General features: G+C 50.9%; 1 protein-coding gene across 3 annotated transcripts; it reads left to right on the forward strand.

Annotated features, from left to right (window-relative positions):
* Nucleotides 1-747: 747 nt before the first annotated feature.
* BSDC1 (BSD domain containing 1) lies at nucleotides 748-24,040 on the forward strand. Of its 3 annotated transcripts, none has more exons than XM_039231057.1 (11): nucleotides 748-822; nucleotides 1,401-1,461; nucleotides 6,546-6,662; nucleotides 7,858-8,025; nucleotides 9,413-9,467; nucleotides 12,283-12,398; nucleotides 12,832-12,900; nucleotides 13,068-13,146; nucleotides 14,191-14,664; nucleotides 20,898-21,001; nucleotides 22,463-24,040. In XM_039231057.1, coding segments are annotated over exons 1-11 (1,278 nt in total). In that variant the 5' UTR covers nucleotides 748-820; the 3' UTR covers nucleotides 22,496-24,040. The 3 variants fall into 3 exon arrangements, with proteins under 3 accessions (XP_039086988.1, XP_039086979.1, XP_039086996.1); XM_039231048.1 differs by lacking the exon at nucleotides 748-822 and adding an exon at nucleotides 1,104-1,136; XM_039231065.1 differs by lacking the exon at nucleotides 748-822 and adding an exon at nucleotides 1,104-1,136 and having other exon boundaries at nucleotides 14,191-14,478.
* The last annotated feature ends 283 nt before the right edge of the window (nucleotides 24,041-24,323 follow it).

Consider the following 24,323-nt stretch of genomic DNA (forward strand, 5'->3'; position numbering starts at 1 on the left):
AAACATTAAAAAAAAAAAAAAGGATTGAAAATTGGCCATGGCTCTTAGCATCTTTTTTTTTTCTTAGCATCTTAATAAAAGTTATGTCAACTTATTGTGGGGAGGCAAAAACCTTACTGAAGCAAATTCAAGAGAGATTGGGAAGAGAGAGGAGTTGAAGACAGTGAGGATGAGCAAGTCTTACAGGAGTTTTGCTGTAAAGGGGATTAGGGAAAGGGTGTTGGGTCAAGTGAGGGTTGGTGTTTATTTCCATGCTTTTAATGTGGGAGAAAAACCATGTATGACGACAGGAACAATCATATAAAGAGAGAAAGCGGAATGGCTGGTGGGGGGATTCCTAAAGCTACGCCCCTCAACAGACAAGAGGTGATGGGATTTGACAGCAGCAGATCCAGAAAGCCTCTGCCTCTGCCTCCCTTTCACAAGTCAATCCACATCCAGCTCCACTTCGAGAAGTTCTGATTTGGAGTTCAGAACTCCGATCACGAAGAGCTGAGGTAGGTGAGTGTGTGTTTACCTCCCCCAATATCCTCAGAGCCCCTCCGGAAGCCGCATGGGAGTTAACTGTGATGAAGAAGTTTTCCCCACACACCTGCAGACCCTAGCCCAGGGCCCCGCTCGGCGCTTGTTGCATTAGCCCGAAGAGACCCCAAGCAGCTGCTACGCGGCTTGTTTCATAAAGGGGGGTGGCCCTAGACCGCAGCTCTAGGATCCAGACTTCCGAGCTCCAGCCCCCCTCCCTCCGTTTCTCCGCTCGGCTCCCACGTCTCCGCGGTCCAGCTAGAGGGCCGGACGTGGCCCTTGGCAGCCACCGTATCCGATGTCCGTTGATTAAAAAGTAGTTGGTGGCGGTGGGAGGTAGGGCTAACGCTGGGAAGTGGACCCTGAGAACCGAACTGAGTGAGGATTGGGCCAGAATTCAGGGGCGGAGTTCAAGGGCGAACTGTAGACGGAGACAGGACGGAGCTCAAGGAGGCGGGGCTCAGTGGCGGACCGGGGCGGAGATTGGGCTGGGGGCGGTGTCAGCGCGAGGATTGGGCCGAGCGCTCTGGGGCGGTGCTTGAGGGGGCGGTGCCGTGTCGGAAGTCAGAGGTCAGTAAATAGTGGTGATGTCATGCGGGCAAGATGGCGGAAGGGTGAGCCCGTCATCCAGCTCTCGGGCGTTGGGGCCTGAATTCTCCGAGGGTCGGGGTGCTGGGCCAGGCTCCCCGTGGGGAGCAAGAGGCCAGCGCGGGAGTGGACGGAGCTGAAAAGGCGGGGTGGAGTCGCAGTGTGAGGGGGTGGGGAAGCTGCCTGCCAAGTCTCGGCCCGCGGACCACAGCTCAGGGGGGAAACAGATCCGATCGTTGCGCGGGCAAGAGTCGCACGGCAGGGCCGCCAGATGTGTCTGTCTTCCACAGGGAGGACGTGGGATGGTGGCGGAGCTGGCTGCAGCAGAGCTACCAGGCAGTCAAGGAGAAGGTAAGCCGGGCCGGCGCCCTTCCTCCGGCAGGGCCTCGCTCCGCCTCATTGCAACCAGGTCTGAGCTGCCCCGCCCGACCAGTGTGGACGCCAGGCCTTAGAGACGAGGCCCACCGGGCCCTACTGTTTGTTACACCTTACCGGTCTAAGGGAGGACTGACCCCGACTCAGACCAGTGTGACACTAGCCACGGTGAAATACACATTGGTTTAAAGGCTGGCGCGACCCTTTTGTAGGAATCCATGGGAAGAGCAGTTTATTCCGGCTCAGGAAATTCACAGCTTCGTAGAAGCGAGAACATTTGCTCTAGGCCCTGAAGAAGGATTCTAGCGATAGAAACTTACTGCTATAGTCATTCAGGAGTTAGAATGCCACAGCTAGCACTCTCTGACAGGTCCTGAGGATGAGCTACAATCCTGGGCCGCACGAAGCTCAGTCTAGCCGGGAGGCAGCAATACCTGTGGGATGATTGAGGCTCTGCTCTGTCAGTGGACAATGCTGTTGTGGGTTTCTGTTCCACTCTATGCTAGTTTGTCAGAACCAGACCAAGTGAATTGTGGAAAAAAGTTAATTACTGTTTATCTCAAGGAATTGGAGTGAGTCCTGCTTCAGGGCAGACTCGGGGAGGCTTCTGATCTGGGTTAAATCAGTCCTCTACTCTGGGAGCATTTTAATACCTCCTTTAGCCTATGGCCTCCTGGACAGCCTTTCAGCTACAGCCTAGCAAATCTGAGAATGCCCTGCGTTGTATGTTGTTGATGAGGACGAGAATTTCACAATGAAGTTTAATTGAAGAGACCTCAAAGAGGGTCGCTTCCATTGAGCGATCTCTTGGAAGGAGAGTCTGACATTCGTTCAGCAAGTTTTGTGTGAGGGCCTCCCTGTGTGTGTTTCCCTCAAGGCCGGTGTTACCACAACTCATGAAAAATTGACAGTCGGTTAGCTTTCTGTCTTCATTCTTGGGGAACTCCCAGTTTGATGCAGGGGTTTTCTGCCTTTGATGGTTCCTCATTCAGAAAGACCACTTAATTTCCCTCTCAGCTGCTTACTGTTATATCAACTTGAGCAAGTTATTTAACCTCTCTAGGCCTCAGTTCCTCCTCTGCAAAATGGGCGTACTGATTATACCTACTTGATAGTATCATTCAATCGTAAGGATTGAATGATAATGTCTGTCAAGTACCAAGACCAATACTTAGCACACAGCAAGTAGTATATAACCTGGAGTTATTTTTATTAAGTGCTGAGGAGGGTAATGGGGAAACCTCTTAAATACCACCAGTCCATTTTTACTTCCTTTTTTTTTTTTTCTTGGTCTTTCAGAGCTTTCGTGGCCTTGCCTCCTTCCCGCTTCCCATCCTGGCTCCATCTGGACCAGCACCCTCAGTTCCCTTGCATCCTTAGCACAATGCCCTAGAGACAACACTTTGAGATGGTGCTATAATCCACCTTCCCGTGCCTCTTACCTCATCCTGTAATGTATGCGGTGCTTGCATTGACCCACAGACACTGATAGAGAAAGTCGTATTGCTCTTTGGCCCAACCACAGAGTCACCAACCTTATTTAGGCCTGAGCAACCCCCAGCAAGCTTTTCCCGTCTCTGATTTGCTTCTCTTCCCCCTGGCCTTCAGAAACTTTCCCTGAACCTAACTCTTCCCTCAAGTCCACTGTTCAACTACCACTTCCTTTACCTCTGGGAGACAACCTCCCCTCCAGCTTTGTATAATATGAGGTCAGCAGCATGATCTGTCATAACTCCAGACCCATCCCTGCGGCCACCAAATAGAAGCTTATCTGGAAACACACTCAGCCTCACCTACCAGCCAAATCCATTGGGTGGTTTCCAGCCCTTATCTTTCTGGACCTTTCTGCCGCATTTGACACTAGCGATCACTCCCTCTTTCTTGAAACCCTACTCCTTTGGCTTTGTGGCATGCGTCTCTCTCCGTTCTCCACATCTCCAGGCTTTTCTTTGCTGACTGTTTCATGACTTCCCCTTCCTGCCCCTTAAAGGTGTGGTGCTTGAGGGGTCTTGTCCTCCACTCACTGCTCTGTTCACTCTACAAACGCTTCCTGGGTGACCTCCATTTCCATGACATAGTGACTCTAGTCCTTTACTCTGAACTTCAGCGTTTGAGAATAGCCGCTGCTGGACAACTGTCCAGATACCCCACCGCCATCACACATTCTACGGGACCGGAATCATTTTCATCACCATCTCTCTAAGCCTGCTCCCCCCCTCAGCCTTTTCTCCCTCACCCGGCAACCCTGCATCCACCCAGTCACTGAGTTTAGCAGCCGAGGGCTCCTCCCGGACTCTTTCTTGCCCTCAGTCAACACATCTATTTAATTACCAAGTTCACCTTTTTGCACTCAGATTCCTTGAACCAGTCCTGTCCTTTCACCCTGACCAGCACCGTCCTTTACATACTCCTTTTCTTTTCTGAGCTATTGCAGCAGCCTCCTGACTGGTTTTCCTCTGTCTTCCCATCTTGTCACTTGTGGACCTATCCATGCCACTCCAGTCACTGGAGTGACCCACGAAAACTCCAAATCTCATCGTGTCCCACCTCCTTCAAACCCTTGCTGGCTCCCCATCACCCACAGGGCTGACCAGGCCCCCCCGCAGTTGCCCCTGGCAACCTCTCCAGCTTTATCCCAAACCAATTTTGCTTTGCCTTTTCTGTTCACTAGGACTGAAATGCTGTGCATAAACCCTGTGCTCCGCCGTGCCCCGGCTTCCTTTGCTGATTCCTGCTCATTCTATTTTTTTTATTTTAAGTTTATTATTTGTTTTGAGAGAGATAGAAAGATCACACATGGGCAGGGGAGGGGCAGAGAGAGGGGGAGAGAGAGAGAGAGAGAGAGAGAGAATCTCAAGCAGGCTTTGCACTGTCAATGCAGAGCCCAATGTGGGACTGGAACCCATGAACCGTGAGGGCATGACCTGAGCCGAAACCAAGAGTCGGACATTTAACCGACTGAGTCACCCAGACATTTAACCGACTGAGCCACCCAGGTGCCTCTGATTCCTACTCCTTCTTTAGGGCTCAGTCCAGGCTTCCCTTCATCATGTCTTTCCAATTTCCTGATAATACACTGGTCATCACTCTGCCCTCGCACATCAACACTGTCACATGAACACTTTGCCAGTGGACTGTGATCTTGAGGACAGGCACCATGTCTATTCATATTTGTCCCCTCAGGGCTCACAGTCTAGTCACAGCCATTTATCAAATAATCATGCCACTGGTTATACAGTTAAAATTGCTCTGGTACATGGAAATTTAACAAGCAAAATTTAAGCACCTACTCTAGGCCAGGGCCTATGTTGCAAACTGGGAAAGCATCAGTGAGCAAAAAACACGGGCTCTGTGTTCAGGGAACTCAGTTTCTCCAGGAGGCTAGACGTTGAACAGCTGATCATAGTCTACAGTATGATGAATGTAAGAGAACATTCAGGTGCCCTGGGAGCAAGAAGTAAGGACACAACCGAATGTGAGGTGGCATCAGGGAAGTGACATTTTAGCATAGATCTGAAGGAGAAACCAGAGTTAACCAGGTGAGGGGGGTCGTTGGTTGTGTTTGTTCACTTATTTGCTTGGAAGAGTTAGAGCCGTGTGTTTGAATGCCATGAAGGCAAGGGAGATGCTAGAGCATTTGAGAAACTTGCGGAAAGCCAGCTGGAGCTCAGTGGGGGGCACAGTGGTAGAGGATGAGAGGCAGAGGTGAGATTATACAGGCCTTGTAAGTGAAGGGAAGGATGGTATACTTGCTCATAGGATACTGTGAGCATGGAGAGTGTAAAGCAGGGGCAGCCTGGTCCGCTCTGACTTCCAAAGCTCCCAGCAGTGTCACAGGGAGAAGGTAGGAGAGATATCTGATACGGCCCACGAGGAGGCCATTGGACAGCAGGTTGGCCTAGACCAGGATGGAGAATGGGGAATGGATGGAGCTAGAGAATAAATGACCCCTCCACCCCAGTTACGGAGTCCCGAATCTGAAATGGAGACATGATTCCCGCTCTCAGAGAAGCTTCTGGCCGATAGACGAGACTGCCCCATTCAGAGACTTCCCAGGCTGATGAAAACTAAAAAAAAGCCACCAGAACTCTTAACAAGGCTTAAAAAAAAAAAAAAAAAATCAGGTGATCCTTGTGCAAAATGAGGGGGCTTGCCAGGTGAGCACAGATGTAGTTTGGAACCCCAGAGTGGGTTAAGGGCGAGACAAAGCAGGGTAAGACTCAGAGAGCTGCGGGCCTGCTCTCTCAAGCTGGGTCTGAGTACAGCTTGGTCAGTCTGACAGAAGCAAATATTCACTGTGCCCAAAGGAGCTCTACGGAGCTATTTGAAATTTGAATAGAGCCCTAGAATGGTAGAACCCAGGCTTCAGAGGCAGTCCAGTCTAGTATTTCTCTCAACACCCCCTTTGTCGAATGTAAAAATCACACACCTTTTTTCCGATATTAACTTGTCAAGAATCACTCATAAACGCTTTCTCAACTATTGCTATCGCTAATACAACACATTTATGTAACTTCTCAGACACGTAATTTCACATACTGCCTCATATTTCAACTGAGCTTCCTCATAATAAAAAAAACAAATAAAACTAGGAACACTTTCCTTTAACAAAAATCACACACCTTTTCTTCACATTATTTGAAATTCGAAACAAATGTCATGACTTAAAGGCCATCAGAGCAACGCGTCAGAGTTTGTTTTGTGTCTGGACTGTGTGCGCCCCCTTCCCCAGTCTGCATTTGAACCACTGCTGATTTAGTCTGCCTCCCTCAGGAGCACACCGAAACTAGAAGAGAGTTACTTGGGGCCACAGAGCTTATAAGGGTCGGGGCTGAGACTCGTCCCCATTCTCAGAGCTGCAGGAAGTTCCTCTGTGCTCTCTGTTGTTCGGTAATCCCAGGTCATGGAATTGGGACAATCAAGCATCATTTCCGTGCTGACGCTTTCCTATGTCACTTGAGTCTTCCATGTGTCTCTCTGGGACGGAAGAAGCCCCAGGAACAGGAACGAAGGGTAGCGGAGCCAGCGGGCTCTGTCATACCTCTCTTGTCTTCCCGTAGTCCTCCGAAGCCTTGGAGTTCATGAAGCGAGACCTGACAGAGTTCACCCAGGTGGTCCAGCATGACACGGCTTGCACTATTGCGGCCACGGCCAGCGTGGTCAAGGAGAAGCTAGCTGTGAGTACTCCCTCCACCCTGTGAGGTCATGGCCTGAGCCGAAATCAAGAGTCAGCCGCTTAACCAACTGAGCCACCCAGGTGCCTTTATTCCTTTTTTTTTTTTTCCATTTGGCAAATATGATTGTATGTCCGTGCTAGCATGTGCCAGGCGTGCTGGTAGATTCCAGGTGTAAAATGCTTGGGTGGCCCAATCAGGAGTTAATGCTGTGGTTTCCCCGAGGGGTTTCGAGCCTGGCCCTGTCGGCCTTCTGCTTCTGCTTGCTCGAGGGCATCCTGCCCAGTGTGGCTCAAGCCTGGTGTCCCACTAGCCCCTTCTAGACAGTGCATACATCGGCCCTCAGCTGGTCCCAGGTTTGCCTCTAGGCAAGGATATGTGTTCTCATCCTGCCCATATTTCCCCAGCCTTTCATACAGAATGTTCTACTTCTGAGCAACGATGATGATGAAATTGTGATATTACAGATACTGCTGCTTAGTAATGCTTGTGATATGCCAGGCTTTGGACATGCCTTATCTTTTGTATTTTTCACAGCAGCCCTCTGAAGGAGGTCTGTGTGTTAACTTTACAGATCAGGAAGCAGACCCAGAGGGGCTTAGGTCTCCAGAACTAACACCTTTCCCACCCCTCCACCCCATAGGTCCTGTTCCCCACAGAGTGTGTATAGCAGGCATCCTCTCCTGCCCATCTTTAAAAAATGTTCATTCATTTATTTTGAGAGAGAGAGTGAGTGAGCATGAGCAGCAGAGGGGGCAGAGAGAGAGAGAGGGAGACACAGAGTCCCAATCAGGCACTGCACTGTCAGCACAGAGCCCACCTCAGGACTCGATCTCGCACACTGTGAGATCATGACCTGAGGCGAAATCAAAGGTCAGATGCTCAACTGACAGCCACCCAGGCGTCCTCTCTCCTGCCAGTTTTGGATCAGCCTGACTGGCCTTGAAATTGTGATGGAACAGCCAGTCAGGGAGTTCTGCTCTGACTTACATAGGCCTGCCAGGGCCCTGTTCCACACCCTCTTCTGGTGTATGGGGACCCTGGCCGCCTCTGTCCTTCTCCAACCTCAGGGATGGGGTGACAGGCCAAGAGCACTTCTGTGGTCCCCACACAGGGATGCTTCACCCCTCAGTACCCCGAACCCGAGACTGTAGGCTGCTGCTGGGCCACTTGTTTCCTCTCTCGCTTCTTTCTGCAGACTGAAGGCTCCTCGGGGGCAACAGAGAAGATGAAGAAGGGGTTGTCCGACTTCCTAGGGGTGATCTCCGACACCTTCGCTCCCTCACCAGACAAAACCATAGACTGCGATGTCATCACCCTGATGGGCACGCCCTCTGGCACAGCTGAGCCCTATGACAGCACCAAGGTATTCGTTAGCAGCCTCCCCTGCAGGTGCCCAGCAGCACTGGATTCCACCTTCCAGCACTCACTCCTACAAGCAATACGTGTTCAGGCCAGAAAATAAGTATATGGAGATAACTCTACTGGAGAAAAGTACTAATCAAGAAGATAATGATTTCTAAATCCATAATCCCATCCCTGAAAGAGAACCACCTATTTCTTGTTTGGCTAAAACCTTTCATTTCTTTTTGTTTATATTATAAACATTGGTAAAGATAATTTGACGTCTGTCTTTTTAACAAAAAAGCACTTCATACGTGGAATTCTATAACCTGTTGTAAAAACATATAAAAATTATTAGCAGCTTTCTTACCATCCTTTTAATTATTTAAGTTCTTGCAAGGGAATATAGCATAATTATTCCAGTCGTTTCTGTAGTGCTGCTCTTGTGGATTCCTTTCAGCTTTCAGCCTTGATAAGGAATGCTGTTTTCAAGCATGATCTTCCCCCGTTTGGTTTAAGGCTGATTTCCGGTGGGAATCAATGAGTAGAGGGAAGAGTCCTCAAAGCTCTTAGATCAACGACAGGGTAGGATATTTCTTCCACATTTTATCTTCTCCCGTGACTTCTTAACGGTTCAGAGTGTTTTCTCCTTAATTCACAGTGTGATGTCACAGCCGGTTGGCCTTGAATTTCCTTTCCAAACTTACTGATTTCTAAGCATATCTGTCAGCACTAGTATTACTACCACCACTTGGTGGACATTTGAGTGGGAGTGTGGAATTTCCTAAATGGTAGGATGTTAAGTACTAACAGCAGTAAGTCACCAAAGCCACTTGCTGAAGTTCTGATGCAGACAGCTGGCCCTTGCCCCACACCCCACTCAGGAAGGGAGGTGGGGTTTTCTGTTGACCAGCCAAAGTTTGCCACTCCCATGGCCGGCCATACCGAGAACACAGCAGACAATTCACTCGGCAGACTGGCTATGGAATTAAGAAATTCTTGATGAACGCCTTTCATTTGGGGAGATACGTTACTTCAAAATTGGCCCATAAATCTGGACTTTACTAATGTACTTGCACTAACATAATTCACATAATTCAAAAGCACTGTATACGTATAATTTTGCAGCCTGCTTGCCCTGGGTCTTAATTCCCAAGGTAGAATACTAGGGGAGAGGCCATTTTTCCACTCCCAGCCCAGTACTCCCATGGGCCAGCTGACAGGTGCCCTGTGGGTCTGGCAGCCAGCAGGGGAGAGGCTGGGCTGAGGCTGATTTCCAACAAGAATAAATGTACAGGGGAATGATGCCTTCAGAGTGCCTAAATCAACAACAGTGGTAGAGTATGCTCCCAGAGAGGGGGTGCTTTCTCCACCAGCACCCCAGAATTTCTGTTCTTTATTTTTTACAGGCTCGCCTCTACAGCCTGCAGTCAGACCCAGCGACCTACTGCAATGAACCAGATGGTGAGGGGGTAGCGGTGAGGGGGAGGCTTGCAGGGAAGGGAGACCACAGGAGTCTGGGGTGAGCACCCTCTTGGTCTCTGGTCGCAGTGCCCCAGCATGTCCTGTGTGGAGGGACCAGAGCGGGGCTAGAGCGTGCCTTACGTGTGGTCGGATGGGTTGACAGTCCCTTTTCCTCCCTGAACGCGGACTGTGTCATCGCAGTCTGCAGAGACTTTGCTCCGCTCCCCATTCTCAGCTCAGGCCCCATCGCAGCCCCGCTGCCCTGCCCGCCTTCTCTTTGGCGCTTGTTTGCCAGGCCCCTGCCGTGCAGCAAGCCCCAGGCTGGGAACTGGAACTCAGATCATTCTAACCCTCACCCCCATGCAGACCTCCAGGAACTGCCGTTAGGAAAGAGAGACAGGAAGCCATGAATACAGCAAGGATAGTAGAGCTGGAGTGACTCTTTCCACAGAAGGGGGGAGGGGGAAGCAGCAGGAACCCAGAAGGGGAGCACCCGGCCCAACCTGGGGAACGTAGGATGTGACACTTAGGTTGAGTTTTTAAGGACGAAGTAGAAGTAAACTAATCTGAGGGCCCCTGGCTGGCTAAGTTGGTGGAGGTTGCAACGTTTGATCGCAGAGTCATGAGTTCAAGCCCCGCATTGGGTGTGGAGCCTACTTAAAAAAGAAAAACAGGAAGACTAGTTTTATTTTTAGCAGTCGGGGAAGGTGTTCAAGCATGGCAGTAGGACATTTAAAGGCCCCGCATTTGGGAAGTCTAGATTAAGGGGTGCATGTGAGGGAGGGAAGGTGGTGAGAGCTGCTGGTGGGGGCCAGAGAGGAAGGACTTTGGGTGCCAGACTACACACTTTGAATTTTTGTCCTAAAAGGCTCAAGGTAGTGGTTCTTAGCTTTTCTTTTAGTCACAAAGGCCTTGAAAAATCTGTTGAAAATGACAGGCTGTCTCTCCACAAAATTTTATTTATTTATTTACTTATTTTAGGGAGAAAGAGAGCACAGGCAGGGGAGAAGGGCAGAAGGAAAGAGAGAGAGAGGAAGGGAGGGAGAAAGAGGGAGGGAGGGAGGGAAGATCCCAAGCAGGCTCCACGCTCAGTGCAGAGCCTGGGCTCGATCCCATGACCGGAACCAAAATCAAGAGTCAGACGATCAACCAACCGAGCTGCCCAGGCACCCCTCTCCACAAAATTGTATAATGCCATATGGGAGGTCTTTGACCCTCTGAAGCTCATCCTTGGACTCTAGCTTAAAAAGCCGTCCCTAGAGGGGAACCTGGCTGGCTCGGTCAGTGAAGCAAACGACTCTTGATCTCAGGGTCATGAGTGCAAGCCCAACATTGGGTATAGAGTTTACTTAATAAAAATAATAATAATAAATTAAAAATAAATAAAAAGCCCTCCCTGGAGAATTCCTGCAGGGTTTTGAGACCTGAGGTGATCAGATTTGGTATTTTGTAAAAGAGCCATCAAGTACAGAGAAAGATAGAAGACAGGCAGACAGGGTAGGAGGCTTGGTAGGAATCCCCACGTCAGAGGGAAGTCCAGAACCCAGGGGTGGCAGGTGGAATGAAGAGTGGGGTATGCACGTAGAAGACACCAAGGAAGTGGAATCCAGAGCGGTTGGATAAAGGAGGAGTCCGGGACGCACCCGCGGTTCTGGTGGATAACTGTGTGGGACAGCTTGGGGACAGAAGGACATGTGCACACATTGGGTTTGCTGCACCTGAGCCAATAGAAGTGTCCGGGGGACACCTAGACCCCTGGCTCTGGAGCCCAGAAGGGTAGCCGGGGCTGCAAAGACAGACTGAGGAGTTGTTGGGGGAGGGAGAGGTTGAAACTTGTGGTTTAGTAGAGGGTTATCTTAGGAGAAAACAGAATGGGAAGACCTAAGCAGAGGAGAAAGAGGAGCCCACCGAAGAGTCAGGTGGAACGACTGGAAAGGCAGGAAGAGAGGGGTGCCTGGGTGGCTCAGTCGCTTAAGTGTCCGACTTCAGCTCAGGTCATGATCTCATGGTTCGCGGGTTCCAGCCCCGCATCGGGCTCTGTGCTGACAGCTGGCTCAGAGCCTGGAGCCTGCTTCAGATTCTGTGTCTCCCTCTCTCTCTGACCCTCCCCTGCTCGTGCTGTCTCTATCTCTCTCTCAAAAATAAATAAAATATTAAAAAAAGAAAAGAAAAGAAAAGAAAGAAAGGCAGGAAGAGAATCACAGAAGACCAAGAAGCCAGGACAGGAGAGTACGTCGCGAGGACAACAGTGGCTTCCAGGGTCAGGAGCTGGACTGGTCACATGAGAGAGGGCAGAGAAGTAGCCTTTATTTTTGTTTTTTTAAGTTTATTTATTTTTGAGAGAGAGAGAATCTCAAGCAGGCCCCGTGCTGGCAGCATGGAGCCTGACTCAGGGCTAAATCCCATGAACCGTGAGATCATGACCTGAGCCGAAATCAAGAGTCAGACATGGAACTGACCGAGCCACCCAAGTGCCCCAGGAAGTAGCCTTTAGACTGGCAAACTGGGGTCCCTGGGGACCTGAGAACAGCCGTTTCGGAGAGGAGGGGGTTCAGTACCTAAAAAGCAAGCAGCATGAGAACATGCAGACTGCAGCCTGTTCTAGAGATCACTTAAGTGCTATGTCTTGATATCAGTGGGGTCTACCCACCCCTTCACCCTTCCCGACCCCATCTTTGGCCAAATGGCTTTGAAAAAAAAAAAAAACCTTAAGCTTTCCTTACTGTCCATGTCCAGGCTTAGGTGTGTTTTCTGTAGGCCCGATGTTCTTTGTCCGGACCCGAGAAACTGACCATCAGTGTCTGTCCCTCTGCAGGGCCCCCGGAATTGTTTGACGCCTGGCTTTCCCAGTTCTGCTTGGAGGAGAAGAAGGGGGAGATCTCAGAGCTCCTTGTAGGCAGCCCCTCCATCCGGGCCCTCTACACCAAGATGGTGAGGGCCCAGCTGACAGGACTTCACCCAGCTTCAGCTTGAGGTGTCAGGAGGTGGGAGGCACATTTCTAGCTCGAGTCACTGCCAAGTTACCTGGCCCAGAGAGCAGCCGGGGAGACCCTCTAGAGCCAGACCAGCCAGGTCCCGAGCCAAGAATCCACATGAGCAAAAGCCGATTCGCCAGGCTTCTGGCAGTCGTGGGAGAACTGGAAGGGCCAGCAAAGCCTGGTGGGAATTCTCTTCTCCCTCCTTTGCCAAGCTGGGCCGGGAAGGTGGGTCTGGGGATGGAGGGTGTAAGTGCTCTGAGGAGAACCGCTTGGCCGCGGAACCACATCTGAAGCCCAGGGCAGCTGGGAGCAGGCTGATCAGGCTGGGGACACAGACCGTACACGAGCACTCCCGAAGTCTCATCTCCACCGTCCCCTCTCTCCAGGTCCCAGCAGCTGTTTCCCATTCAGAATTCTGGCATCGGTATTTCTATAAAGTCCATCAACTAGAGCAGGTATGCTGGCCTGGCCCGGGGAGGTCCTCCACTCAGCCCTTGCAGAAGTGGGCTGGATGTTGTCGAGGGAAGAAAGGGCACCAGGTACCAAGAGTTCTGGGGTCAGGGCCAGGGTCTGGGAAGAGTGAGCCCTCACTGTTCCTGGCCATCTTCTCCCCCGCACTCAGGACCAGGCCCGGAGGGATGCCCTGAAGCAGCGGGCAGAACAGAGCCTCTCTGAAGAGCCTGGCTGGGAGGAGGAAGAAGGTAAGAGAGATTGAGAGGTGATGGGCAAGTAACAAGTCCTATCCTGCCTGTAGGGACCATCCGGCCATCTCTGAGCACTGGAGAGGCCTGGCACCCAGGTAAGGGTAGGCCACATATTTGTCCATGCGGAGGAAGGGGGCTGGACTAACAAGGAAATGTTTGCCTGGGCTGGTGGAATTCCCAGTTTAGGTCTAGAAATCACATGTGTCAGAAGCCACAGGTTCTCCTGCCAGCCTGTGGGCCGGCCACTTCAGAGTCCCCTAGGATGCTTCGCAGAATTCCAGATTCCCTTCCCCCATTCTAATTTTTTTTTAATGTTTATTTTAGAGAGAGAGAGAGACAGTGTGTGAGCAGGGGAGGGGCAGAGAGAGCTGGAGACACAGAATTGGAAGCCGGCTCCAGGCTCCGAGCTGTCAGCACAGAGCCCAACGCAGGACCCAAACTCATGAACCATGAGATCATGACCTGAGCCGAAGCTGGACTCTTAACAGACCGAGTCAGCCAGGCGCCCCCAAACTTGTATTTTTAACAAGCTCCCCTAGTAATGGTTCGTGCCTAGCCAGGTTTGGGAACTGCTCGCTTAAGGAAGGAGCTGAGCATCCTCTACCTGGTAGCTCAGGCTTAGAATAGTATGTCGGAGCCACCCGCATGCTGTTAACACATTTATTAAGTGGGGGTAAGTTAAAGAAAAGCTCAGCATCTTGCGTGAGATCACACATGGAGGATAGAGCAGAGCCCAGCCTGAACCCAGAACTGACTCACTGTCGCATCTCAGCTTTCGAGCCTATAATACCATCTTGGGCTGTGCTTCCAGAAGCTGGGTGCCCACCAGACGTATGCTGGGCCTCCAGGCAGGAGAGACGTTGACCAGTAGGGAGCACCTGCAGGGGAACCGTGATGGGGAGAGCATGAGGAAACTGGCATCCTTTAGTCTTGATCGGAGGAAGCTTTGGGGGGAGCCTGAGGTCTGTCTGCAGAGAGCTCAGGGCTGTCTTGGGGCCTGACCAGGGCACGTAGCCCTCTTTCCTGTTCTCCCCCCAACAGAGGAGCTTGTGAGCGCTTCACCCACGTCTCCAAAAGAGGCAAAGGTTCCTATGGCCAGAACGTCCACGTGCCCTGAAGGGGGCCCTGGCCCTCTGAGCCCCTGTGAAGAGAGTCTGATGACTCCGGCCGACCCGCCCACAGAGGTGACTCCTTCAGAGAGCAGCGAGAGCATCTCCCCGGTGACACAGGTCGCCAACACTGCAGCCGATGCACCCCTGCTGCCCAAGGACCTGTCCCAGAAGCTGCTAGAGGCATCTTTGGAGGAACAGGGCCTGGCTGTGGATGTGGGTGAGACTGGACCCCCGCCCCCAGCTCAGTTCAAGCCCCGTGCCCCTGCTGGCCGCCCCAGTGGCCCAGAGCCCAGGCCTGCGGCCAGAGCAGAGACTCTGAGAGAGGAGGTGCTCACAGACTTACGGGTGTTTGAGCTGAACTCGGACAGTGGGAAGTCTACACCCTCTAACAATGGAAAGAAAGGTAAGTCAAGGCCAAAATCCCGGTGGGGGGCGGGGGACAAGCAAGAGGTGTTATCCCGTAAGGCAGACTTGTCTCTTCAGGGTCCTAGAAGCCGTTGTTCTTCATTTGTGATACCGATGATGACGACAGCTGCTGTCTGTTGAGTATTTATTACCCTATTTCATCCAAGATGTACGTATGCTCTGAAATAAGGGTGCATCTTACAGTCGTCGGGGTCTTGGGTTCAACAGAATAAGCTTCATACCCGGTCCCGTGCTTAGTGCGTTACATTGCATTTCTCATTGCATCGCTGAGCCCCGTCAGGTCAGTGTTACTGCCGGCTTTTATAGATGAAGAAAATGAGGCTGGAAATGTTAACAAGTAACTTGCTCAAATTCACATGGCCAGGAAGTGGCAGGTCCAGATTCAGGCCCAGCTCTCTGACTCGGAGCCCATGCCCGTAACTACCACACTGTCCATTTGGACAACTCAGCCCTACCCTGGGTTGGAAATCCCGGTGAACACTGATTGATGTCAGAAGTCCTCTCCCCTGGTGACCTCAAGAAAGTCATTTAGCCTCCCTACACTTACCTCAGTATTAGGAGCATGAAATACATGAAACTTACACGTACTGGTTTCAAAAAGAGTTAAATGAGTTCTCATGAACTTGTTGTGACCCAGCTTAAGTAATAAAGCTTTAGTTTCTTATCTGTAGAATGAAATTTTAGACTGGAGACTCTGACTTTTTGTCAAAGGGGAACCTCTCTAATTCTGGGAATGAAAGGACAGTAAGAGCTCAGGTGTGGACTGTTTTGCCCCAGCCAGAGTCCCTCTTCAGAGATAGCTGATGTCAGCAAGGCCTCTCCTGAAACACACACACGTGGTCACTGCTGGCACACGGTACCAGTCAGCCACACAACTTGCCCAGCAGGTGAGCCTGGCCTGCCGGTGCTGAGAGACCGGTTTGCCGCTGTGGAAGGGAAACTGGCCCCACCACTCCCCTCCCCTGCTCCCTGATGGAAACCACAGGGTTTCCAGTTTCCAGCACAATGCTTTCCTTCTGGCTCTGATTCAGTGAGGTCATCCATTGAACTCCTACCCACTCTTTATGAGACACTGAGGAGGGAGGGGCAAAAGCTGCAGTCTTTATGATGAAACATGAAGCTGTAGAGGGCAGGCTTGATTCTGGAGGAGTTCAGAGAAAGAAGGAAGGCTCCAGGCGTCAGCGGTTGGTTTACTGAGGAGACAGGCGTTGTATAGGAGAGGTGGAGAGTTTGGGGGAGGTGCAGGGCTCAGGGGCCTAGAGAGTCCAGATAGCAGAGGCCACAGGGTAGGAGAAGCGGTGAGTAAAGCCCACTTTGCTGTATTATCTCCCAGGAGAGGGAGGAATAAGAAGGGTAGATTGGTGAACTCAGAAGTAGAACTTAAGAACTTAAAATCTTAGCCAAACTTGGAACGTTGGACTTGGTGCCATGAAGCAGTGAGGCGTGCTGCTCCCATCAGATGCCTGACCTGTACTAAGTGCTTTACATACAGAGGCTAAGGGCTCAGGCTCTGGGGTTCGAACAGTTCTGGGTTCAAATCCCAACAACCTTGCTTCTAAGCTGTATAACTTCAGAAAAGTTACTGACCTTCTCTAAGCCCCGTTTAGTCCCTCTATGAATTGGGAGTAAATTGGAGACAATAGGTCCTCAGTCAGAGAAGAAATAGGAGTAGAGCCCTGCTTTGGGGAAATGATGATGATAAGAGGTACTGTCTCTGAGCACTTTCTATATGTCTGTATCGCTCCATGCTTAGCGCTGCACATGCATATCACTCAGTCCTCACAGAAGCCTGAGAGAGGTCTGTGTGATTTTCCCCATTTTTTTGCTTTTACTGGTAGGAAACTTGAGATCAGCCACCCACTCACCAAGTATTTGGAGAAGCATGAAATAGTACTTTGGGAAAGTGGAAGAGAAGGTGAGGGACCTAACAGGTGGTGTGGGGTTGCTGGCCAGGTGGCACTAAGGGCCCATTTGAGGTAGTGGTCATGAATTCTAAAAGATACCTGTCAGCACTGCTCTACTTTTGTCCAGCCACATTCAGTAGCCTAGGTGCAGGCACAGAACAGATGGGAGCTGGATTTAACCAGGGTTCAAGTTCAGCCAGGGAAAATCGGTGGAGGAAAAGAAGACAGTCCACAAGTATATGCCAAAAAAATGATCAGAATCGTGGCTCATGGAATCAGAGTTGGGGAAGGGAAGGAGAGACAGACAGTTGCATTAAAGACCTGAAGGCTCCGGGGCGCCTGGGTGGCTCCGTCGGTTAAGCGTCCGACTTCGGCTCAGGCCATGATCTCACGGCCCATGAGTTTGACCCCTGCATTGGGCTCTGTGCTGACAGCTCAGAGCCTGGAGCCTCCTTCAGATTCTGTGTCTCCCTCTCTCTCTGCCCTCCCACCCACCCACTCATGCTCTGTTTCTCTTTCCTTCAAAAATAAACAAGCATGAAAGAAAAAAATTTTAATGAAAAAAAAAAGAACTATAGGCTCCATTGGGAATTGGGCTATGGGAGAGCAGGTTCAGAAAAATGAGTGGTGAGTTGAAACGGAACAAAGTGAGATTATGGGGGAGCTGTGGCATCCGCTCTGCTTGCTCTGCTCTACTGCCTCTGACACACTTGGGGGTGTGCAGGAGGGCTGGAGTGTCACTGCTGAGACCCACCACAAGTAGCACTTCGTCGGGAGAAGTTGAGGCCTTTGACTGGGAGGGGGACATTAAGAACAGAGTGGAGACAGTGAATCTTAAAAAGAAGTAATGAAGGCTTGGAGACAGTGAGTGACTCCCTTTCCCCGTTAGGGCCACATCTTAGATGACATGGAAGAGGCTTGGTCTCTGGGCACAGCAGAGTCTCTTGGGGCAGGCTAGCCACACGGTCTCCCATGGTCCAGGGGCAGTGGCGCAGTCGCTGTCACAGCAGAGCTGCTCTCCACCTGCATTTTGACCCAAGATCCATTTAATCTAAGAGCCTGGACTTACCCTGCTCTGGTTCCCTCAGCAGGGAGAGGGGCAGGAGAGACAGGGACAAGCCTGTGGCCTGCAAACCGGAAGGAGCCCTGGGCTGAAGGCCCTACCTCCCCAATGACTGACTTGAGAGTGGCTTTTGCCTCCATTTCTTCTCTAGGGAAGCAGAGATCCAATTAAACAGAATAAAATGAGCTGAGTGACCACACTGTGAGATGAGTAATCACCTGAAAAGTACCCCCCCTTTTTTTAAAATTTTTTAACGTTTATTCATTTTTGAGAGATGGAGAGAGATAGAGCATGAGTGGGGGAGGGGCACAGAGAGAGGGAGACACAGAATCCGAAGCAGGCTCCAGACCCTGAGCTGTCAGCACAGAGCCCGATGCGGGGCTCGAACCCACAGACCGCGAGATCATGACCTGAGCCGAAGTCGGCCACCTAACCAACTGAGCCACATGGGCGCCCCTAAAAACTCCCCTTTCTTAAAACTCCATCAGAAAATCTTAAGTTGTTTTGGCCTAGGTCAGTTCCCTGCCACATGCACAGTGTAGCGGAGATCTTAGTACCCTTGTTGTGTGACAGGGCAGGATGGTGGGAGGAGGCATGTGGCAGAGAAGGCCCTGCTTCTCATCTCTGCCACTCGAAGCCTTCATTTCGTCATCTGGAAATTGGGACTGTTAACACCCACCTCAGAGGGCGGGTGTGAAGTGCTTCAAAACTGTAAGCTGATACTCTGTTTTCCATCCCTGGAAGGGCCACCCTAACATTTAAAGCCTAAAAAAGAGGGCAGCCTGAGGTTAGGGAAAGCGATCGTGGCCATGGCCACACCTCTGAGATGAGGAATCAGCCAGGTGTCCAGCTTCTAAACCACAGGAAGCCTACACTGACAGGTAGCCAGGTGTGTGCCACCAAAATGTCCTGAAGGCATAGGGAGACTTGGTTGCGGAGTCAACCTGGTCTAGGTTCCCAATCTGCCCTGGCCAGCTGGGGACCACGTGCAAAATTCCTGAACTCTGAGACAATGCCTTTAATGGCCCCCATTTGTTAAATCCCCGCTAAGTGTACGCTTTACATGCACTTCACATTGACACTTCTTTTTTTTTTTTTTAAATGTTTATTTTTGAGAAAGAGAGAGACAGAGTGTGAGCAGGACAGGGGCAGAGAGAGAGGGAGACACAGAATCCGAAGCAGGCTCCGGGCCCTGAGCTGTCCGCACAGAGCCCGATGCGGGGCTCGAACCCACAGACCGCGAGATCATGACCTGAGCCAAAGTCGGACGCTTAAGTGACTGAGCCACGTGCACAGTATAATGGAGATCTTACATTGACACTTCTAGTCTTCACATTGTTGTATCTCAGACCGCAGGCCCAGGCCTACAAAGCATCACCCAGGCACCTATTTATAATGCAGAGTCTGGGCCACCCTCAGGCGCTCAGAATCCGAATGAGGGGGATGGGGAGGCAGGCATCTACATAATAAGCTCACCCTGCGGTTCTCTGCATAGAGGGTGGTTTTATCCTTATTTTATAAATAGACTGAAGCCCAAAATAACTTACCCAAGACTACACAATAGATAAAAAAAAAAAAAAAAAAAGTAGGGATTCCACCCAGGTCTGTGTGGCTTCAGAGACCCAGGATGCTTGTGGCTAGGAGGTGAGAAGCCTGCAGGCGAGAAGAGCACAGGGGCAGGGCTTAGGGGCCATCTCAGAGCCTGGGTGCCTGGCCAGGAGCAAGCTGTCCCAGAAACAAGGACACGTTTACAGGTCGTGCCATTGGGAGATCAGGGACCTACTCTTTTTGAAGGCGCTTTTAATAGACAAAAAAAGGTACAAAGCAGTAGGTGTTCATTATAGAAAAAAAAAAAATACCAAGAAAATTACCCCATGATCTCATCACCCGGAGGTAACTATTGTTAGTATTTTTGTTGGTATCTTACACATCTCTCTGTGTGTACAAGCCTGTGAGTGTATTCTTTTTAATGGACTCATACTACATATGCTTTTTTTTCCTGCATAAAACTCTTTTTGTAGTTTTCTTCTTAGTAAAACTTCCACATGTACACTTTTTTACGTTGCCTCTAAGAAATACTACCCAAAAAAATGAATGTTTAGAGCAGTGACTGCTAACCTTAGCAGGCATCAGAATCACCCAGAGCAGGGATGAGTAGACTGCTATATAGGGCCAGATCACAAATATTTTAGGTTTGGGGGGCATACGGTCCGATGGAACTACTCACCTCTGATGTTGCAGCAGGAAAGTGACCAGAGGCGATACATAAACAAGTGGCAAACTGGATTTCCAAAAACAGGCAGTAAGCTGGATTTGGTCCATGGGCCATAGTTTGCCAGCCCTGGTTTTAGAACAGGGCCCATGAATATCTGCTGAGTGCAAACTCCGTATTCTAGGCACTTGGCATACATTAAAAAGGAAAACAAAAGATCCTTGCCCTCAGGGAGCACACATTCTAATTCCTCTATTATTGACAGTAAGCACATTAAGTCTAATGATGGAATGTGTTCCAAAGTGATAAATACAATGGAAAAAAGAACGAGTAGAGCAGAGTGCAGGAGTGGGTTGCAGTTTAAAGTAGGATGCTCCAGGCCAGCTACATTTAGATGATGGGATTGGAGCAAGGTGGGAAGAAGGTGAGGAAGTTGGCCTGGGATGTCTGAGATTGAGTTCTAGGTACAGGGAACAGCCCATGCAAAGGCCCTAAAGCAGGAATGTGTCTGGTATATTTCAGGAGTAGCAAGGTCAGTGTACGTAGAGTGGAGTCAGTGAAGAAGAGGTTCATTGTTTATGTCTTCTAGAAGATTTCCGTGGCTCCCAGGAGCCTCCAGGCCAAAGTGCTACTTCACTATTTAGTACCTTACTTTTCCTCACTTAATAGTTTTAGACTATTTTGCCTTGTGTATAAGTACTCTACAGTCTAACGTTTAGAAGCCACAGTATGTTCCATCATGTGACTGTACCATTTATTTCCTTTTATAATTCCCTATCATTGGACTCTCAGGTTTTTTAAAATCTTCATCACTGTAACCGCACTACAGCGAACATCCGTTTGGTTAAATCTTTGACTGAATCCAAGATTTTTCCTTAGAATAGATTCCTAAAAGTGGAGTCACTGAGCCAGCGTGACAACAGAATGTGAGACCTTTGATGTATATTTGCCAGGCCCTTTGTAAAGAATGTCATAGCCCCCAGCTACAACCTGCTCGTACCTACCCCTTCCCACCTTTCACACTGTTCCAGGCTCAAGCACGGACATCAGCGAGGACTGGGAGAAGGACTTCGACTTGGACATGACGGAAGAAGAAGTACAGATGGCACTCTCCAAAGTGGATGCTTCTGGGGAGGTGAGTGGGCCTGGCTGGCCACAGGGAAGCAAGCCCGATGGTCCCAGTGTTTGAGGACTCCCCCCATCAAGTCCAACTGTCCCCTCAGGGTAGACCCCTGTTCCTCTCTGAGATGGCAGCTTCAGGTCCCGAATGGTCTCCATCAGCAGGCTCTGCTTCCTCTCAGCTCCAGGGTGGAGGTGAGAGAGTTCCTGACATGAGCTCTGCATCCGAGTCACCTGAGGAACCACTAGAAAATGTGGACTCCAAACCCTGCCCCAGATCTTGTGATTCATGGTCCCCAGGGATGGGACCTGAACAGACTCCTGGCCTTGGAGACAAAAGATAGTCTTTTAGTCCTTCCCCTTTAGTCTAGGGCACTTAACCTGAGCCTCTGTTTCCCCATCGAAAACAGAATTGATCTTAGAAGCATGGAAGCTGTGAGAGGTGACGCAGGTAGACCTGTTAGGGCATCATGCCTGAGACATGGGGGCACTCTGACTGTTACCGAAGCCACCACAAAACCTAGTCCAGTGAGAAGCTCAGAGGCCTTAGTACTCTCACTCTTCATTACCTGCCAGAATCAAGAATGAGTCATTTGGAATGAAAGGCGGGGGGGCAAGCTCTCACCGCTGCTAAGTGACAAAAGTGAGGCTCCAGCCCAAACATCTGATTCAAGTCAGTGTTATTCCCACTGTTACACAAGAACCACACGATTCCTTCTGTCACGTAGTTCGTAGCCCTGCCCTAAAAAGGTGGACAGATTAGTCCACCTCAAAAGATAGGCATGACCTCATTTTTCATATGGGAAAACTGAAGCCTGGGGCAGGTAGAGACCTCCCCGAGAGTATTTTGCTTCTGTGACCTCACTGTACCCGGGGCAGAGAAGGCCTGTGATCCCCTATCATTGTCCCAGAGGCACGATGCCTTCTGGGTCTTTGTGGCCCTCTGTAACACCTGGCCACCGTATACCCAAGCAGTCATACAACAGGCCATCGTACAGGGGATCCGCTGACAGCGGGCCGGTAGAAAGTTCTCCGGGGGAGACTTCAGCCGGAGTGAGGGCGCTGGAGCCCCTGATGAAGACCCCGTGAGCACCTGCAGTGCAGTGCCACCTCATTTCTGATCACAGGGCCACTTTCAAGTTTTCCTTATGGGATTGACTGAGTGGGTTCCTGGAGACAGGGTGTCCCTCCCAGCGTCTAGTGTTGATCGATGGAAACATTTCCTTGGGGTCTGGAATCATCAGAGCAGCAGCCCCACCTCCCAGGCAGGGGGCAGCTCTGCTCCCAGATGTGTTCCCTGAGACATTGGTTCACTCTCCTAGGGGGCAGGCTGTGGTCCAAGGCGGGGGTGGAGAGTATGGGGGGGCGGGGATCTTCGCTGTCCAAAAATGGAGGCAGCAAAGGGAGGCTGGGTCTGGGCTTGACTCAGAGGAGTAAGTATGTGTTTGTGCTCTCCGTTATCCCCTCCTGTCCGCAGCTGGAAGATGTGGAATGGGAGGACTGGGAATGAGGGGCCAGAGCGCGCAGCTCCCCCGCCCACAGAACCTCCCACCCCCTCGCTCACCTCAGCCCAGCCCTGGAAGACACTGACTGAGAATGTCCCCCCAATGGCCTCTGTCAACCAGACCTTTGGGTGGCTCTTTGCTGGTCCTTTGGGCCTCGGCTCACATCGGGGAAGGGGCTCACTAAATCCAAATCAGGAACTCTGACTTGTGCCAACCGTAGGATGACTCGAGGGGGAGGAGCCCTGCCCCCCTCACCAGAAGAGCCTACCTTTCTCTGCTGAACACCCACTGTTCTTGGGGACTCTTGCTGGGAATTCCCAGGGGGTAACTCTAGCCCTTCTACCTGTGCAGGAGCTAAGCACCAGTCTCTCGGAGGAAGCTGAGAGAACAGTCTGCCCACCCGTAAGCAGGCAAGGAAGGCCATCCCACCTGTCCCAGCCAGGCTGGGAGGGCAAGCACATTTTGGTTCCTATCCCAGTGAGTGAGAGGCATTCGTGTCTGGGAAATTTGCCTCTCCTGGGAACCTCCCCTTCCCAGGCATTTTCCATTCCCAGAAAGGTCCCTTGTGGTTCCGAATCTAGAGACCAAACCCCGAGTTCCCACCTCCTCCTTTGGTCCAGCCCAGGCTGGTGTGTCCCCAACTGTGTCCCCAACGCCTCTCCCAGGGCTTCTTCATGTCAGATGCACCCAAGTCCTTAGCCCAGCCGTGCCACCTGCAAGAGTCTGGCTCTTGCATTTCTTCCCCTCCCCCAAGAAGGGAGGGGGTCACTTCAGGCCCTTCTGTGCATTGCCTGGCGGGATACCTTGTCCAACCAGCTACCCACCTCGACCCCCCCCCCGTAGCTTAGGACACAAGCCAGCTACCGGCGGTACAGAGCAGCGATCAAAGCCGAGTACTCACAGCTCTGGTAAGGCCGACTTCTCCACCTCAACCCTTCTGCTGCCTGAAGGGATATGCTGGGGGTGAACTTCTTGAGACTCTTAGCAGGCTTCTTCTGCAAAAGCTCTTCTTCCTGAAGACAAACCCAGTCTTTGTGGCTCTCACCCTCCTCTCTGGTCAAGCTCTTCCTCTGTTGGAGGACTGAGGGGCTGCGGGAATCCCCGAAGACCCTGGTGCTTTGTGATGCTGCTCTGGTGATTCTTGTACATAATCTGGTGTACTCACCAGTGGTTCAAAGGGATGGTGGTCAGGTACGCCAGGAGAGTGGTGGTCACTTCCGCTTGAAACCTTCAGTGAGGGGGTGGGATGGAGAGAATCTTCTTTTTTTTTTTTTTTTTTTTTTTTGATGGGATGGGGTTTTTCTCTTTGTAATTATTTCTTTAGTTGAATTAACTTTTTGGTTGTTTGTGCAATATTATATATTTTAAATTATAATGCATCTCCCCAGAGTATTTTGTAGCCAGGGAAAGAAAAAACAAAAAAAAGGAAAAAAAAAAAAAAAAGATTCTAACAGCTGTTAGTTTTGTAATTAAAAAAAGAAAGAAAAAAGAACTTTGTCCTGAACCTTTTCCAGACCTGCCGTTAACAGCATTAAAGAGATTCAACAGAAGCTGGAAGGTGTCTGGGGGTCCATTCTTATCCCCACCAGCAGTCACCCTGGAGCCGGGGCGGGACGAACACAGCGTGCAGGGTGGCTTCCTGCTCGGATCCTGGGGAAGGGGCAGGGGTGGCCGAGGTGGGGGGAAACGTCTGGGTCCCGAGGACATCCCTGCTCCTCATCTCAGACGCAGCTTCGACTTTGAGGTGAGGCAGGGAGAGGACCCCAGCGGGCCTCTTACCGAGACAAGGAGTCAAGAGGCCGTTTCTACATTCCCAACACTTCTGCTTTTATT

The sequence above is a fragment of the Hyaena hyaena genome, unplaced genomic scaffold (genome assembly GCF_003009895.1).
Source record: "Hyaena hyaena isolate Hyena2069 unplaced genomic scaffold, ASM300989v1 scaffold_3, whole genome shotgun sequence".
Classification (NCBI taxonomy): domain Eukaryota; kingdom Metazoa; phylum Chordata; class Mammalia; order Carnivora; family Hyaenidae; genus Hyaena; species Hyaena hyaena.

What these genes read in the sequence shown, in the direction of transcription:
- BSDC1 (XM_039231048.1), top strand. An exon ending in AAGTCCATCAACTAGAGCAG is followed by an intron (nt 12,901 to 13,067) that starts GTATGCTGGCCT and finishes CCCCGCACTCAG; the next exon opens with GACCAGGCCCGGAGGGATGC. An exon ending in CTCTAACAATGGAAAGAAAG is followed by an intron (nt 14,665 to 20,897) that starts GTAAGTCAAGGC and finishes ACACTGTTCCAG; the next exon opens with GCTCAAGCACGGACATCAGC.